At 29.8% G+C, this 18283-nt stretch overlaps 2 protein-coding genes across 2 annotated transcripts; one reads left to right on the forward strand and one right to left on the reverse strand.

Moving 5' to 3' along the window:
- Window positions 1-295: 295 nt before the first annotated feature.
- LOC100787851 (proteinaceous RNase P 1, chloroplastic/mitochondrial) lies at window positions 296-5448 on the reverse strand. Its single transcript, XM_003549342.5, has 7 exons — window positions 5173-5448; window positions 3746-4824; window positions 3447-3536; window positions 3190-3371; window positions 2828-2948; window positions 1254-1322; window positions 296-968 (listed from the first exon to the last, which is right to left on the reverse strand). Exons 2-7 carry the CDS (start codon window positions 4820-4822, stop codon window positions 855-857), a joined length of 1653 nt encoding a protein of 550 aa, XP_003549390.1. The 5' UTR covers window positions 4823-4824; window positions 5173-5448; the 3' UTR covers window positions 296-854.
- A 10417-nt stretch (window positions 5449-15865) lies between these two features.
- Window positions 15866-16934, forward strand: LOC100810839 (ethylene-responsive transcription factor RAP2-1). Its single transcript, XM_003550283.5, has one exon. It carries the CDS (start codon window positions 16207-16209, stop codon window positions 16729-16731), a length of 525 nt encoding a protein of 174 aa, XP_003550331.1. The 5' UTR covers window positions 15866-16206; the 3' UTR covers window positions 16732-16934.
- Window positions 16935-18283: the final 1349 nt, after the last annotated feature.

The following is an 18283-nucleotide window of genomic DNA, read 5'->3' on the forward strand; positions in this document are numbered from 1 at the left end:
AAAATATTAAAAGATAATTTTGAAAGAAGAGTACAAATTATTGACAAATTAACTAAAGAATATGAATTGACTAAAAGGATCTTATATAAAGGATAAGGAGTACTTCATAAAAATCCTAAGGGACAACAAATGTCCCAAAATTGTATAAAACAACATTTTTCAGTGCTTCGTCATACATGATGCACATCAAATCAAATGTATAAAGTGAAGGGGCCAAAAATTTTGTATGAATCCTGTCTATACATCCATGTCTGGAACTCAATGGCCCAAATAATCATCAATAACACCAAATCTATTTTCAGGAAAAGTATGCTAGCACAAGCTGCACAACAATGTTGTTCTATTTTTGTTACAAATGAGGTATACAGATTACATAGGCAGACTGAAGTATAGGTAAAGCTAAATTGGACTCAGTTTCGATCCTGTGATCAATCAGCTCCTAAAATAACTTAATACCACTTGACTCAAGGCTCTTGAGCAGAATACACGGAACAATACGATACTCCCCCAAGCCATCTGATGCATGCTGCTTAGACTTGCCTTTTAAGCATTATTTCTGAATACTGGCAGCATATATCAGCTATTAAACAAAATTGAAAGATATTCCAACAGGAAGGAGAAACTTTCTGCTTTTCTGGGCAGCCTGGAGCTAAAGGAAAAAACAATTGAGATACAAAAAATATAGATTTCTCAAAAATGAGGGAAATAATAGCAGCATTGTATCTTATGCCTTGCATTCATCATAGCTGCTATGAACTGCAACTCAGGATGAGAAAAAACTGGGATGACTACTGAAAACAAACCAAGATGAAAATACAGCTCCCTCATGTGCAATCAGACTTGGAGGAGTATGTTCATAGATTATGTAATGAATCTTTTCTGGATCTTGTGGCACACAACCATTTCCTTGGGATCTCATGATCATCAGTAGTTACAGTTGGCACATGCCAACAACCACTGGCTGATTCCTGCAGTAATATTGTATTTAGCATATATAAGTAAGTTGGAAAGCTCAGTTTTATCTGTCAATCACTTTTTTCCCTTTCAATATAGAAGAGCTACAAATACAAGTGGGGGTAGACAAACCCTAGGCTCCTCAGAATTGGACAAAATCAGATTGAGTACACAGATATGAATTATATTTCAATGCTAAGCAAGAATAACTTTATAGCCACCAATATACCATTTGCTTGGTGAAAACCTGTTTTTTTATATTCAACAGAACAACAAAAGCAGTCGGTTTATCATCTCACCTGAATAACTATTGAATAACGGGGAGGCATAATTAGGGAGCGTCCACAAGTTGAGGCTGATGTTCGAACCTGTAAACCAAAAAATGCATCATCAATCCTTTCATTATTGGAGTAAAAAACCTAATACAAAAATCATTGGCAAAAGACAAATACATCAGTAATCCAGCATCAAGAAAGGCTAAAATTCTTGAGAACTGATTCTAGCACAGATACATAACAAACTCTAGTGAGTTTTAGACGACGACAATAACAAAAGTCTTATCCCATTAGGTGAAGTCAGCTACATGGATTACACAATGTCATTAAAAAACAAATTCTCAGGGATATTATTTATCTTGAGATCCCTCCAAACAATTTCCTCCAATGCCCTTCTTGAGCTCCCTCTCCCCCTTTTTACAGGGCTAGATATCATGCAATCTACTCTCATTGATGCTTCCAATGACTTTCTCTGCACATGTTCAAACCCCTTTAACCAATTTTCTATTATCTTTTTTCTTTAATTGGTGCCACAAAGGACAGATATACTTTTTGAAATTTGGAGGCAGCTGCACGAACATGTTTTTTTTTTTCTTCTTAATATCATATACTTGTATAATTATACATTGTCCCTATAATTTAAATGCTGTAATAAAAATCAATCTATAATATTACTATTGCCCCCACATATATGAATATTGTTCCCACAATTTAAAATTTATGAATCCGTCACCAGGTGCTACACCAATATCTTATTATAATGATTTTGTTTCCTATCCTTTCATGTGTGACCATACATCCATCTTAAAATCTTCAAATCTACCACCTTTTCCTCTTGTTGCCCCTTTAAAGTCCAACATTTACTACCATAGACTTTCTTTTTGAGTTTGGTAGGTACTTTGATCACAATTAACCCTAAAGCCCAATGCCTTCCTCCACTTTAATCATCTAGTTTACATCTTGTATGTGACATTTTCATTGATTTCGCCATCATTCCGTAATATAGATAACAGATATTTAAATCTAAAACCTATAGTATGGTATATTTCCCCAATTTTACTTCCAAGTATTCTTTTTCTTCTTGTTTCTTGCTCAAATTACAATGCATCTACTTTGTTTTACTCCTATAAAAATCCATTTGTTCCAAAGTTTGAATCCAAAACTCAAGTATAGAGTTACCTTCTTCCCTTGATTTCTCAATCAAACTATATCATCCCAAAAAAATGCAGTTTTTTGGATCAGAAGCATGATGAATTATGCTATATATGCAAGTTCTTTTAAGTATCAGGGTAGTAGGATTCATAAGCTTATTCTACACAGGACCTCCTAATTCCTTATTAGATTACCTAGTATTACAGTTAAGCAAACATTGTTGTGTGAAGACATATTGGCATTTGACAATTAAATTGAGGACAATGTGCAACAGCCCATTTAATAATTTCTTTTTTCTCAAGGGGCAGTTTTATGATCCTTGTCGCTGACCTTGGGTAGTCAATGGTTATGGATACAGAAGACAAGCAGAATTCAGAATAGTCTTATAATGAATGCATTTGGAATCAGGACAGAGTTATAAGAAATTCTTGGATAATTTAGAATACCTGATGTTTTTCCTTCCATCTCGGGAAAAAATTAGAACCCAATAGTTGGAACAAGTGGTCCCTCATCTCGTCATTTGTTAGCAGTAAGCATTTACAACTAACAGCAGCATATAACCAATACCTGTGATAAACAAAACACCATTTTAGTACAACTGAATTGTAGGACTATAGAGAATTTATATTCATATCAATGTTCTAAATGTGTGGTACAACAAATTAACAACAGCAAACCCCTATCCCACTAGATGGAGTCAGCTACATGGATCAATCAACATCATTAGGTTCTTTGGAAATGTAAAATAAGAAAAAAAGGAAATTAGGCAACTCAATCTAACTTAAATATTAAGGAAGTACGGCATTACCAGTCATCATTTGAACCTTGAGGTGTAGCATAAAGAACGCCATTTTTTTTCCAATTTTCTATAAGTCTCTTGTTTTTTGGATTCTGAGCAGGACCACCATGTACCCGACTTATATGCAAAATTATAAGAGGCAATCTCTTTGAAGGGCTTATTTGACGTAATTGTTCAACAACAGTGTTAAGCTACAACCAAGGGCAAAGAACCATTAAGTGGTTACTTTCCTAATGTGCTAATAAATTCAATAATTTCACGCTCACCTGTGAAAAGCTGAAATTATGCCCATTGGCAAGGCCTACATTGGCACCATCTACAACAGCATCAAACGGACCATGCCGCTCAAGCCATGTCTGCAGAAGTTAAACTGCTATATCAGTCACTATTTCGTTGCTAATTCTTTTATATATAACCTAATTGAAGACAAAGACTTGAAAATAAAGGCACTAGACTATACAATCCTTGTCAAAGGTAGCCTACAGGAAAAAAGGATTTCCCTTCACCAAATTCAGCTTTCAAGTAACCAAACAATTTCTAAACAAAACAGTGAATTCTGTTCTACCTGAAAATGAACAAAGTTTGCCTTAGCTTCTTTTTGACAAGCTAATTTAGACAATGAGGCAGCAAAATTTTCAGTCTCTTTTGGATCAATATCAATGCTCGCAAGCTTCTCCCCACACGAGAGACACACGCCATCCTCGTTCACCTGAGTATTCACCACCTTCCACCGCCCACTCCCAAGCCACCCTTGTCCATGCCATCCTCCACCTCCCCGCGCAATCCCTTCCCTCACCTTCTTAACATCCCACTTCTCCTTCCCAATTTTCGCAGCATACTCTGAGTTAAACCAGTTCTCAACTATCCCCAAAGTTGATTCAGACACCTGCCTCAACGTAGCACGCAACCGATGCAAAACCTCATACACCTTGTCTTCCTTATTGGCATTGACACTGACTTCCAAAAGAGCAGAAAGCTCGGGCTCTTCCGCCACAATCCCAGACTCAACCATGTCAGCATCAACTAGATAAGCCTTCTCGGCATCACCCCTCTTGCAAAATCCAAACAAAGCTGGCTCATACGATCTCAGCTTCGGAGCAATCGCGACATTCTTCATCTGCTTCAGCAATTCGAAAGCCATGTCAGGATCTTCCTTGGCAGCAGCAAGCCTAGCAGCATTGGTAAAAGTGGCTTCATTGGGCTGAACTCGGTCATTCAACATCTGCTGAAAAATCTCAAACCCCCTTTTGAGACCCAAATGGGGAACACCAGCAGCACTTTCAACAGAACACAGGTAGAGCAACTTGTTGTAGTGATCAAGGCTGAGTAGAACCCCCAATTTTCGAGCCTCGTCGTAGTGGCGAAGCGCTTGAATGACATCTCCGTCCTTTGAGCACTCGTTTAGCTTGCGCAACAAGACTCCTTCTGGGGACTCATAGAAGGCTTTTCTTCTGGATTTGCTCGAAAGCTTAATGGTGGTGGTTGTTCCTTCATCTCGTGATTTGGGCGTTCGAGCTAATGAGGTGATGGAGAAGTTAGTAGCGGCAGTTAGGGCGTGTTTGGCGTTGTGAGAAGAGAGAAGTGGGCGCCAGTAATGGGATTGTGTGAAGATACTGAAAGGGGGAGCGAGTCTCGCCATCATCACTGTTTAAAAAAGCAACCTCAAAGTCATGAAATCTAAGTTAAAGAATACCAGAATGTATGTCGTGGGAAAGTAAAGACAAACCTTCGCGAGAATTGGCATTAGTGGTAATTAGCAATGTTGTGAAAACCGAGCCGGTGACTATTTAGATTACAAGCAAGCAAGCAAGAATGGTGTTTTCTAGTGCATTAAGACTAATTAAGTCAATCCAACACTTATTTGTATATAAATAAGAGTGAACAAGCAATCCAAGAAAATTCCTCAATTGGAAAGAAGAAAACCTTATTTGAATAGACAATCCCAAGTAAAGCAATTAAGATAAGCTCAAACAGAAACAGAAAGTAGATTACCTCGCCGCGTGCGTTTAGAAAGGGAGTGCGATACGGTGAGATTGAGAAAGGGACGCCATTGGACGCTGTTCCAAACAGCTCCAGTAGCCTCCGTGAGACAGTGACGGCGAGTCCGCGAGAGAAATTTAACAGGGATGTCACCGTCAAACACTCAAACGACGGCGCGGTGGTGTAGTGTGGGTTAGAGAGATGAGATAACAGAGAGAACACTAGTGCTGAGAGCAAAAACGCAGAATTGGGTTCCTCAAACGACGAGTTTTCAGAGAGAACAAAAAAATATCATTTTAGCTCAAGATTATATAGAAAATGTAATTCACTAATTTAATAGAAAATGATTGAAAATAATAATAATATAAATTAAAAGTTATAAATAATATTGAATTTAAAAATAGATTCATTCTTTGTTTTAATATCATTAAATACTAATTTAATATAATTAAATTTATCAAATCCAATTACGTAAAGACCTTAATAATTTTTTTATTATGCTTCTTTTTATTTTTATTTTGAAAGACGTAAGTAATTAACGTCTCATAGGATTTAAAATATGTTAGTTATTTCTAAATTATTTAAAATTATAAACAGTTACTTTAAAACGATGGAGATTTCAAATATATAATTATCAAGTTTTGAGAAAATGATGCAGGTCAAACATTATGAATAGGAAAACCTAAAATAGATATGTTTGATATGTGTAAATGGTGAAAATATAAAATATGTTATAGTTATATGTACGTTAATTAGTTTATTTTCTTTACTTGTACTTTTTTGGATTATTTCCTCTCCAAATTATAAAACTCACTTTTAATATTGTTTGTCTTATTTTAGATAGCAATCCAAGTTAACAATTTTAAGTCTTTAACCATGTTTGGTAAGACTTTTTGAGGAGTTTATAATAAGTTATTGTGACTAGTTTATAAGGTTTTTTTTATTAAGATAAGTTGGTTAGGTATATCACCTTATTTTAGTAGTTTATAAGTTATTAATTTTTTTTTCAATTTTATTCTTACTTATTCTTTTATTTAATTTAAAATTTATCTTTTTTATTTTATTCGTTGTCTAAAACTTTTTTGAAATATAACTTCACATCCTTACACATATGACACAATGAACTCGTCAACTATCATTAACATATTATTTCTTAAGAATAAAAATTCTTTAAATTATATCAATTCTTACCATTATTTCATAGTCATATAAGTAATAAACATATACATTGCAGTTCTTATTGTACAAATAAAAAAGAATGTTTATGAAAAATTGTAAAGAAAAAATAATTTTTTGTTTTTGTTTTAAAATAATATTATTAATAAATTATTTAAATGTTAAAAATTAATTTTAAACAATATAATTTTAACAAAGTTTATTTAATTTAATTTTACTTTTCCAAAAAAAAAATAACAAAAAATACTATCCCATTTTTTAAGATGATAAGTTATTAAAAATAAAATTCAAATACTAAAAAAATAATTTTTTTCCTTTTATGTTATTTTACCTTTATTGATTAACTTATCAACTAGTTTTATTAAATATTTTTAATTAAATTAGTTAGTTTTCAAGCTTTTACCTCCTAACTTATAACTTACAAGCTTTCAACTAACTCATAAGCTAATTTTATCAAATATTATATGCACTTCCAAAAAACATCTTATGATATTTTCATGAAGCTCAAAAGTATTTTGTTATAAAATCAATTTTTCTAAAAGTGTCAGTAGTTATAATTATTTTTATATGAGAAGACCAACTTTGATAACTGATAATTTTGTTTTGATTACTCAAAATGATTTTTGAATTAAATTATAATAAAAACGGAAAATAATAGGCTTCAAAATCAATTAAAGAGATATATTTCATTTTGGCTGATGATGAATTCCAATTTTTTTTAATTCATAGCATGACCTCTCTCGTTCTAATGGCATGGTTGATTTAAAAAAGAAAATGAAAGAAAAGAAAAACTAAAAGAAAAAGCGAAAAAAGAATAAAAAATAGGATGGTTAATTTTATAATTAAGTTGTTTGATAAGAAAGAAATGAAGAAAAAAATATTCTCTTTAGTTTGAAAAAGGTAAAGTTATCGAGTAATAACATAAATATCCCTAAAAAAATAAGTATACAAAAATAAAGATAAATTAATCATTTTATTTCATAGAAGTAATCTTCCCTCTTCCTTCTGTCTATTTTAGACAGATTAAAGAACTTATGACTATCATGTATTTTTGCATATTTTATTTTCTATTGGTTCCTGAAGAGAAAATAAACAGTAGAAAAATCTATCTTATTATTATTTTTCCATTATTCTTTCTTCAGTCTTTCCGCTTTCAGTTTCAATTGAAGTTTAACTCTCTATATTTTTAATTATTTTATTTTGATCCTAATGTAACACTATTTTTATAGACATGGTATTTTTTTAAAAAAAAACTGGATGGTTTATTAATTTTGTTTAAGATATATATATATATATATATATATATATATATATATATATATATATATATATAATATACTATTGTATCAAAGAAAAAAATTATTAATTTGAAAACTATATATAGTGATAAGATTTGTGTGACCAAGATGTAAATAGGCCAAATACACATATTCGTGAGTGTGAGTGATGGATAAACTGAACCGGAACCTGGGTGGGAACTGGACAGGTTATTACATTTCTGAATTCTGATAACGCAATGCGCGATTTGAAATTTGTCTTGTCGCTGGAAAAGTACGAAAATAAACACTATATTATGTTAAATATTTAGAATTTTTTCTACTTTCTAGTTTCCACTATTTTAATGAGTTATATGACTGCTTAATTGGTTTAGAATTATTTCAAATTTCTAAATTTTGATATATAATTATCTTAAATATTTGAATTTTTTATTATCTATAATAATTCAATTTCAATCTCCTCGATTTAATCGGAATTATCTCCAATAAAAATTACATATAATTTAGATATGACTGCTTTGAAAAGTGCTTTGTTCTTAATTTGCAGGCTCCCTTACCATTTGCAGCCACCAATGCAAACACATAACACATGCAGTTTTTGTTTTTATTTTATGTCTTAACCTTTGACAATTAATGGTATTTGTTTTATTATGGTTATAATTATATGTAGTCTTACAGATAGATAGTAATGTCAAATGCATCATGATGTTATATCAAGATAACTTGGTAATTCTCATTATAATAACTTTAGTAGCCAGAATGAACTGCACACTGCATCAGCTAATTTATATCATTATTAGTTCTTCTTTTCTCTTCGATGGTAAATGACTATGAAGCACATATTCTCACAAGGAATATCGGACATAGAATCGAAGACAGTTAATGTCTAAAATTTAAGATATGAAAACATCGCATTCACGTAAATAAAGAAATTTTAATAAAATAAAATATAAATAATATATAACAAAATATTTAAATATTGATGGTATGACATTTTATGTTTTTTAAAATAATGGGTTGTGGAAAGGTGACACACTACCAACTTAAATGTTAAAGTCAATAAAAAATCATTTTTAAATTAAATATCTAATAAAAAATATCGAACAAATGTCAAAATATATTGGTGTCAAAAACGTGTTTCACATGCCAACACTTCAAATAAGAAATTGAGATGTACGTGCTTCGTATGTATGCAGTATGTTGTAGTTCTTCTTTTCTCTTCTATTGTATGTAGTATGTGGTATATGTGCGTAGTTTGTGCTATGTAGAATTGGATTTTTCATTTTCATTAAAAATACCTGACATTAGAATTTAGAGTGTTATCATTGTGAAAGAATATTTTATTAGGAGTGTTTATGGCTCATTTTGTCTCACTAACATGGTTCAGTTGGAAAGAACTTTTGTCCACTTCAGGTTTAAAAAATTAAATTTGATGTATTTTAAAAGTATATTTGAGTTATGTTTTGGATCGTCCCAACTCATTCCAATGTCATATTTTTTTTTTCTAAGAGGGTTATTTTTAAATAATTACTATGTATTAATAATACAATTAACTTATCGAGTCAGTAAATAATATTTTATCTCACATGATTATATTTATATTATTTATCTTAAAATATATATCACAAAAGTTACTTAATTGTTGTTGTATATTTCTTTAATTATACGGTTTAACTACATATAATACTATCCCTGTTTCTTTTTATATCGAGTCAGTAAGTAATATTAAGGTTTGATATAACAAGAAGTTGGGTCAGAAACAAATTTGACTCCCCTGATCCACGCAAAAGGCAGGATGGGTATGTGTTCAGAAATAAGAAACGATGGTTTAAAAAATTTTAATATTTATTTTTATTCCTGTCGGGTTTTATGAATACTTGCAGATAATTAATATCTGCTATACATTTTTTATAATTTTAATTTACTTATATATTTTAAAATAAATTATATATTAAATTATTAATTATATTTAATTCAAATGATATATTAAATTAATGAATAATAAAAATTTAAGAATTAAGAAATAAATTGAATTTTTAGTTAGATGTATAACTTTCAATTTGTTGTTTTTATTACTGTTATATTAAATATTAATGTAATTAATTTATATTTTGAAAATATAACAATAAAATGTTTCATATATATCATGCATATATTTGTTGTGTAGAAAAAATTATAAAAAAAATATATAATGGTAGCGGGAATAGTTAAAAATCTTCTAATTTATTTTATCTGAATTGAAATATCAATGAAGAAAGCAAAATGATATAATTATAATAATATTGAAAAGGCCCGTTGAAACTCGTAGACTAAAATCACTTTACAATGACTAAATATGTGATTAAATCTAAGAGATGTTGACTTAGGCTTTTTTTATTTTTTAATTATAAAATTATCACATTATTTTTAATTTGTTTGTTATTTTCAAAGATTTATACATAAAATAGAAAACATAAAAAAAGTTACTTGGTAGTGTTTCCTCTTCGAATATTTAAAAACAATAAATATATGTATAGACTAAAAATAATGTAATAATTTTATAATTAAAAAGTATAAAATAAAATAAAATCAGAAAATAAAAACAAAAATAAAGGCTAAATTTTTTATTCTCACATCTTTTATATTCAAACCTAAGCACGACCTACTTTTTATAGGAGAAGGGGGCATAAACGAAAAAGTCAAATCCATCCCCACCTGCCTAGCTGCCAGGTCTAAGGGGAGTCCAATAACAAATCCATAAATAAACAAGAGTACGCAGATATTCATGCTTGAAATTAAGACCATAATTATTTCAGCATGATATGTGATAAATTAAACAACCTACTGGCTACTACTACTAGTATATCTCATAAACTTGTAAAATATATGAAGCGAAAAAAAAACATGTCTCTCAAAAGCACGAATAAAATTATTTTTAAGAAATCAATATTAGTATTTTGTTAAAGACACACAAAAAGAGTTCCAAATGCATGATATACAACTAAAACTGTATCCACTTATTGTTTGATAATTGAAAAAGAAGAAAATGGTGTCTGCACTGGGTGTGTGACTTGTTAAATCCCTATCAAGTCATGCTGATGATGACCCAATATCCGACACTTACAATTCGTTTGATGATCATCTTTTAATTTGGTGGGCCTTACTCGTTATTGACATTATCTTATTAGCTTTCCAATTCAAATTATAATTGATATAATTTTTTTGACAGAATATAATTGATGAGGAAATCCTTGAGGGATCGAGCGGCTATGCACCGGAATAACTAAAGCTTGGATGAGGTCTTGGACTCTTGGTGAATTGTTGCCCCATCGCCACTCAAGTCAGAATTTTTGCACTATGTAATTCTTTTTAGGTTTAATTGTAAATTTAGTTCTTATTTATCTTAAATTTTAATTTTGATCTTTTTATAATTTAATTCCCGAATTTAATCTCTAATTTCTTACCATCTTATTATTTTAGTCCTCACTTTTAAAATTGGACATTGACGATAACGTGTCAGTATAGATCGTCACATATCGTATTTTTATTGGATGTTGACTGTCACGTGTTCCATTTTTATTGGACGTTGACGTTAAATATGTACACGAAATTAACATCTAATAAAAGCGTTACATGTGATGGTCAATGTTCAATAAAAGTGCGATGTGTGACGATCAACATTGACAAGTTATAGTTAACGTTCAATTTTAAATTGGAGACTAAAATAATAGAATTACAAAAAACTGAAGGACTAAATTCGTGAATTAAATTATAGGGAGATCAAAATTGAAATCTGAGACAAATTTAGGAGGACTAAATTTATAATTTAACCTTTTTTTTTATAATACTATTGTTGTTATTTAAAGTTAAACCCTACAAATTTTAAAAATATTTTTGTTTATTATCAAATATTTTAATTCAGATAAGTTTTTTTTGGAAGATTCAGACTAAGAAACAATTACTTTCATTTATGTGTCTACATATTTAAAAATTTTAGAAAGATTAATAACTATCTTTTTAATTATCTATGCATTTGTTTTATTTAATTATTTTATTTAATTATGTATCATCTAGTCTTCATTGGACTGAGTCCAATGGTCTAATTCTAACCCCCCAATTTGACCGGTTCAAGTACAATTTATCCAATCCTAATAACTAAGATCTCATTTTATCTTTTATCTATAATCTTAAAGAATCTAATTATATATTATTATATCAAAATTATATATCTGATTGTATTATTAGTATCAAAATATAGTTATGTAAACGTTAAAAAAAAATAGTTATGTAATTTCATAAATTTGTTATATTTCTTTTATCTATTTATAAATTTATTAGTCTCTATAAAAAATGAAGACAAAATAATTTTTAATAAATTTTAATAAATAAAAGAGAAAAAAATTTATAAATTAATAATATATAAAACTATTTTATACTTTTAATATATTAAACTTTAAAAAATATTGTTAAGATTCATCAAATAAAATAATAGTTTTTTTACATATAATAAATAAAATAATAGTAGTTGATTGACTAAAGGAGATCAATTTTTTAAAGTCCCGTACACAAATCAGGTTTCGGTGCACTCGCAAATTAATGCGTTGATCGTAAAGATGTTAACGTATGGATAATGATTAGTCTAATTATTATAAAATGTCGGATATCATTAAAAATGCCTGATTCATTTTAAAATAAGTGTTTAACGTGTAATATACTATTATTTAGTCATGAATTATTATTAATATAATTTTTAAAATAATTATCATAAAATTTAATAATTTTATCATACATAATAAATTGTAATTTGTAATTAAATGATAATATAAAATTTTTTACATGTATAATATTTTTTCTCTTAAAATAATTGCAAATTTTCTTATAAAACTTATTAGATCTAAATCTTTCTGCCACACTTTTTCCTATTTTTTCTATTTGTTTAGTATGATAAGTATTAGATATGATTTATATTTTTAAGACATTGAATACATTTTTATATAAAAAAAACTAGGAAAATTTATCAGAGAAATAAAAGAAAAAAGTAGCATTGTTCTATAAATTTTAGTACCTATTAATGTTTTTAATTACTTAGTCCTTTTGTTGTTGTTTATAAAATCGTTGATTAATTTATAACAATTAACAAAATTAGTAAATTTAGTTAATAATATTAAATTTATTCTAAATTTATATGTTTTTTAATTATCTCTAACATTAATGAGTTATATTCTAATTTTACAAATATTTTTATTGACTTTAATTCATTTGATCTTTATTACTACTAATTTGTTTATTGGCTTAATTTTTATTGACTATACATATAAAAATATAAAATAAAATTTTCAAAATGTTCTGCATACAAAATGAGACAAAAGTTACTATCTATCATAGCATCCTCAAATTTATAAAAAAAAAAATGTTATTTTGATCCTTCAATATTTAGGAAATTAGGCATGGCAAAGAGCTAGATAAAAATTGAACGGATATATATGTAAATATTATGTATATGTAGTAGAAAGTTTGGATTGTTAAATAGACGAATTAGCAAAAGCTGTGTAAGGGTTAATTTTAGTGATTGTTGAATGATCTTATTTCCTTCTCATTCTCACTTCTCACGTCTCATGATCTTTCTTTAGGTTCTCTTTGAAACCATTTGTCCAAACCAAAATAAAATTAAAAAAAATCATCCAAATTATTTAATAATGTCAAATCATCTTCTAAATTTTCTTCTATAATAATATTGAATTTTCTCAGCTTTTCTGTCTTTAATTAATTAAAATTCTTGTTTAATTTTTTTCTCTTATTTAATTTAATTTTCTGCCAATTTAAATAATTATGTTTCTCATAATCTTTTCAAATAATTTTTTTTTAATTTTTTTTATTAATCAAATATTTATCTACCTAAATACAAACAAAACAAAGTTCTTATAAATATAATACTTAAACTTTTATTTTAACTTTATTATTTAATATACAATGATACTCTTGTCAATTCATTAACAATCGCTTCCCTATACGGACAATTGATGAATTACTGTATGAATTAGATGGAACTTGCTAGTTCTCAAAGCTTGACATGTTATAAGAATATCATTAGATTTTGATGAAGGAGGAAGATGTGAGTAAGACAACCTTCAGAACCCCATCACGAGTACTTTGAATTTTGAGTCGTGTCCTTTCTCTTGTGCAATGCACCATCCTCCTTTCAAGCCACCATGAACAATGGCTTCCTCCTTTGGGCAAATTTATGATCGTCTTCTTCGACGACATATTAATGAAGGGATAGAATAATAATATTAACTTTCCTTTTATTCCCACGTTTTGGCCTTGTAGCAGCACCTTAGCTTGTTGCTTATATATAGATGCTTGAGATGTAATGAAAAACATAATAATAGTACTATCTTTCCTTCCTTCTCATTATCTTGGAGGCTCCTAGTCCTCAAATTCTAGGGTTTCATTTCTGCATTCATAACAGATCCTCTAAGTTCAGGTCCTTGGCCTTCATAACACTGTGCTCCATCTCAACCTGCTTGTAGTTGTGGCCTCCCTTCTTCGGTGACCCACTCATCCCCATCGCCGACTTCCGATCCTTCCGCGTCTCCATTCAAACTTGAAACAAATCTCGTATGAGACGAAGGCTGCACATGAATTATTTTTGTCGTTCCTAATTATAAAATTCTTTTTAAAAATTTATTTATCCTTAAAGGCTTTTTTTAATTCATAAATATATTAATTATTTTTTCCTCCATAAAATTACATAAGTATTTTCTCTCGTTAATTAGCAAAAAGTACAAACACGGCTTATTGTTGTGGCTTCTGAAGCAAACAAAACACGAGAACCTCTCACGTTCTACGTCTATTAGTGACTACTGTAGTATTGCTACACGTGGGCTCATTTATTATTGCGTGGACGGAAAGTCATCTTCTATTAACATCCCATCAATTTTTCAGATCCATCCGTTCATTTTACCACCGACTTCTCTCACCCCCTTAGATTTCATCCACGTGTCCATTGTGCCACCCACCCACCCATAGCATTCATACAACACACCCATAATCATCATTCCACAACAAAATCCACCCTATTATCTATTAACAAACATTGTTAATCACAGCAATTGCTTGTTTGATAAGCAATAAACCCAACCCGAACCTTTCATAGGAAAAAAAAGCATTTTTCCATTTCGATATACATGAATATGAATTGAGTGAAAACGCTTGGCACACAAATAAGGAACGTATATGGTTGTTAATTAATTAAGTTTGATTTATTATGTTAAGAGTGTATTTTGTTGGTGTAATGGCTTTTCAGATTCAAAGACAGAGATGGGGTGTGAGGGGTTGTGTCGGCCACCTTCGAATTTATCTTCACGGAAACTCCACGTGGTGGCTCTATCCCAGGACACATGCTCATTCTCTCGCTGCACATAATTAATATTTTGCTTATTTTGCTTTACAATATTTTTCTTCTTCTTTGCCCTAATTTTTAAATATAAAAATTAAATACTTTTATATTTTAAAAATATAATATACTATGCATATTTTTTATTAAGAGTTTAATTGATGTAGATTATCAAAATAAAACTGTCAGCCAATCATATTCTTAATGGATACTATATATGAATTTTAAGTTTTTATTATAAAAGTAATTAACGATTCTAAATGATAGGATAATAGATATTAATCATTCATTATTAAAATATTTAAAATATATTATTAACATAATTTATAGAGTAAATCATGCACTAAAAAGTATAAAGAGAATCTATATTATCATTTAATAATAAACTAAAGCTATTGTATGGTAAATTTATTAATTTTATAGTTATTAAAAAATTATACGAATAATAGTTCGTAATTAGCTGACAAATTAACTTTTTTACATCAATAACACATAAAATTTAATCTTTTAAAACTTAAAGTAAGTTTTCTGTAAGTTAAAATTCATATTTTTAATTTTTATAAATGTTTAATAAACACATAAATTAATAATTAATTTACCAATACAAAAATTAAAAATATAAAAAAGTATACGGTCAATCAATTAATTTTAGATAAGCATAAAAAAAAATTTGTGAGATGGGATAACATTTGTTTTGGTGGCAAAAACAAAACATGAGATGGGATAATATATAGTACTATAAAAAAAAACCTTTCAACCATTTCTTAAAAAAAAAAAAAAAAACTTTGAACTCTAAATTAATTTTAACTTTTATCTTGTACATAATTTTCTTTTTCTATTTCCTATATACTCCCACTAAAGTCACAGTAGTCAATGGTCATTTTCCATCTTCATATAAATAGAACGGATGCACCCCTACCATCATCGTTCTGTGGGCAACAAAGTGTTTTCTGAGTCTGAACGGAACCCCACTTAAAAGTCGTTCTCCTTCCTCTTCGCAACTGCTATAAAGTACTATTTTCATATTCATATGTTTATGCATCCCTATATATACATACGCACACATGTAAATGATTGCAAACAAAGATAAGATAGGTACCAGCTAGCATATATAGTTTATTAATCAGTTACATATATATACATATATACCACCTGATATATAGGCATATAGCCAGTTAGGTAGGTAGGTAGGTACATAGTAGTTAAGTTAATTCAATCATGGAAGAAAGAGATCACCGTTGTTCCAACAATTCAACGATGATCACAACAACAAAGAAAAAAACGAGCAGAAGAAGTCCCACATCGGATAAGCTGAAGAATCAACACCCCTGTGAGAAGCAGGCGATGAAACCGTACAGAGGAATAAGGATGCGAAAGTGGGGGAAGTGGGTGGCGGAGATCAGAGAACCCAACAAGAGGTCGAGGATTTGGTTGGGTTCGTACACGACACCCATGGCCGCCGCACGCGCCTACGACACAGCCGTTTTCTACCTCCGAGGTCCCACCGCACGCCTTAACTTCCCCGAACTCTTGTTCCAGGACGACCAGGAGGAGGGCAATGATTCGGTGCAGCACGGTGCAGCAGCAGGGAACATGTCCGCTGATTCCATTCGCCGAAAAGCCACGCAAGTCGGCGCCAGAGTCGACGCTCTCCAAACCGCGCTTCACCACCACGCGTCAAGTACCAACTCTCTCAAACCCGACTTGAACGAGTTTCCAAAACTCGAATCCCTTCAAGATTGATATCGATCAATATTTAATTTCCTGAGTCCTATATCAATATACTATAGTTTTATGTATATAGGTGATGATGATGATGATGCCTCGGAGTTGGGGCTTGAAACTAATTAACCCCTTCCCTTCCCTTTAATTTATATATATCCTTCTTCTTGTTTTTTCGTATCTTCAATCATAATATCAAATCAAAGCAGTATTGTTATTTTCTAGGGTTTTTGCTTATTGATATATATTATCATATGGTTTTGATGAGGTGTAACGTGACGATTAACAAATTAAATGGACAGTATTCGTGGTGAGATGGAAAGAATATGTTCATGCATGGTTCAATTATATTCTTCGTTGAGTTGTGTGTTTTGTTGTTGCTGGAGAATGTATCTTTTTTTTTTTTTTCCTTTTTCTTTCATTCGTGCAAAAGGGGAAGGAATTAAGAATTTTGGTTCGTTCAGCTTCTTTTTTTCTCTTTAATTTATGGGCTTGTGTTTTTGTGTAAAAGATTATTCGCTTTATTATTACATGCTATCTTGATGATTCGGTCAATTTTAATTAAATACGTGAAGGCGCAAATCGTGAGTGTGGAAATTAAAGCTGGGAGCTAGCAGCGGTGGGACATTAAAATAAACAGGCAAATACGAATGTTCACTTTGCCAGATTGAAGTGCATAAAGTGATAAGGCAGAGTAGAAAGCACCAATAAAAGTAGCTTCTTCTGACCAGGTGGTGGACACCACACAAAAGAATATATATATAAAAGAGTTAGTATATTTACAATATTTTTTTTCTTAATTAATTCTATCACGATTTTATGATAAATTTAGAAAAAAATATAAACATTAATTTATAATTTATTCTATAATTTAAAAAAAGAAAAAAGAACGAGCAAGACTCGCAAGAGGGTGGAGGCTAGTGGATCTCAGAATCTCACTTCTCACAGAGAGATAGAGAGATTGTCGTTTGTCATTGTCATGGGAAAGTTGAACTTACAAGTAGCCTTGTATTAGTTGTGTATCTGATTTGCTTCTTTCTTCTTTGTGTTTTTGAAATAACAAATTGCTTCCGTCTTTCATTTGTTTTTGAGAAGAAGAAAAAAGTTTGATCACAAATTTGGTGAAAATATAACTTGTTCTCAAAGTTAAATTTAATATTTCTCAGTTAGCATGAGAACGGTCCGTATATAACTCCGAAAGATCCAATAATTAAGTAGTCATGTAGAGAGGAGATAATAGAGGTTGTTGCATAAACATATAATCCACTGAGGTACGTATACATATAAAAACTAATAAAATGTTGTTATTATATTCATAATTCATTAATAATATAATATTTATTTCATAAAAGCTTATATATGATGCATTGACGTTTTATTATCTTAATGCATCTAGTATAACGTATAACTTTAATTATCTGCATAATTATATTGCCTTCCATAAATTACTGAAAAAATCACGAAAACTTCTTAAGCACATGCAATATTCCATTAATTTATTAAGGAGGGTTTAATTTCTTCCACCCATATTATTATTTCGTAAGAAAGAAATTATGCATATGGATTAAGGTTG

The sequence above is a fragment of the Glycine max genome, chromosome 17 (assembly GCF_000004515.6).
Source record: "Glycine max cultivar Williams 82 chromosome 17, Glycine_max_v4.0, whole genome shotgun sequence".
Taxonomy (NCBI): Eukaryota; Viridiplantae; Streptophyta; class Magnoliopsida; order Fabales; family Fabaceae; genus Glycine; species Glycine max.

Bases quoted from the DNA above. Each gene is read 5' to 3' on its own strand.
- LOC100810839 (XM_003550283.5), top strand. From the start codon at position 16,207: ATGGAAGAAAGAGATCACCGTTGTTCCAACAATTCAACGATGATCACA.
- LOC100787851 (XM_003549342.5), bottom strand. From the start codon at position 4,822: ATGATGGCGAGACTCGCTCCCCCTTTCAGTATCTTCACACAATCCCAT. The intron at 3,537-3,745 runs GTAGAACAGAAT...TAACTTCTGCAG, and splicing joins CAAACTTTGTTCATTTTCAG to ACATGGCTTGAGCGGCATGG. The intron at 2,949-3,189 runs GTAATGCCGTAC...TGTTTATCACAG, and splicing joins CAAGGTTCAAATGATGACTG to GTATTGGTTATATGCTGCTG.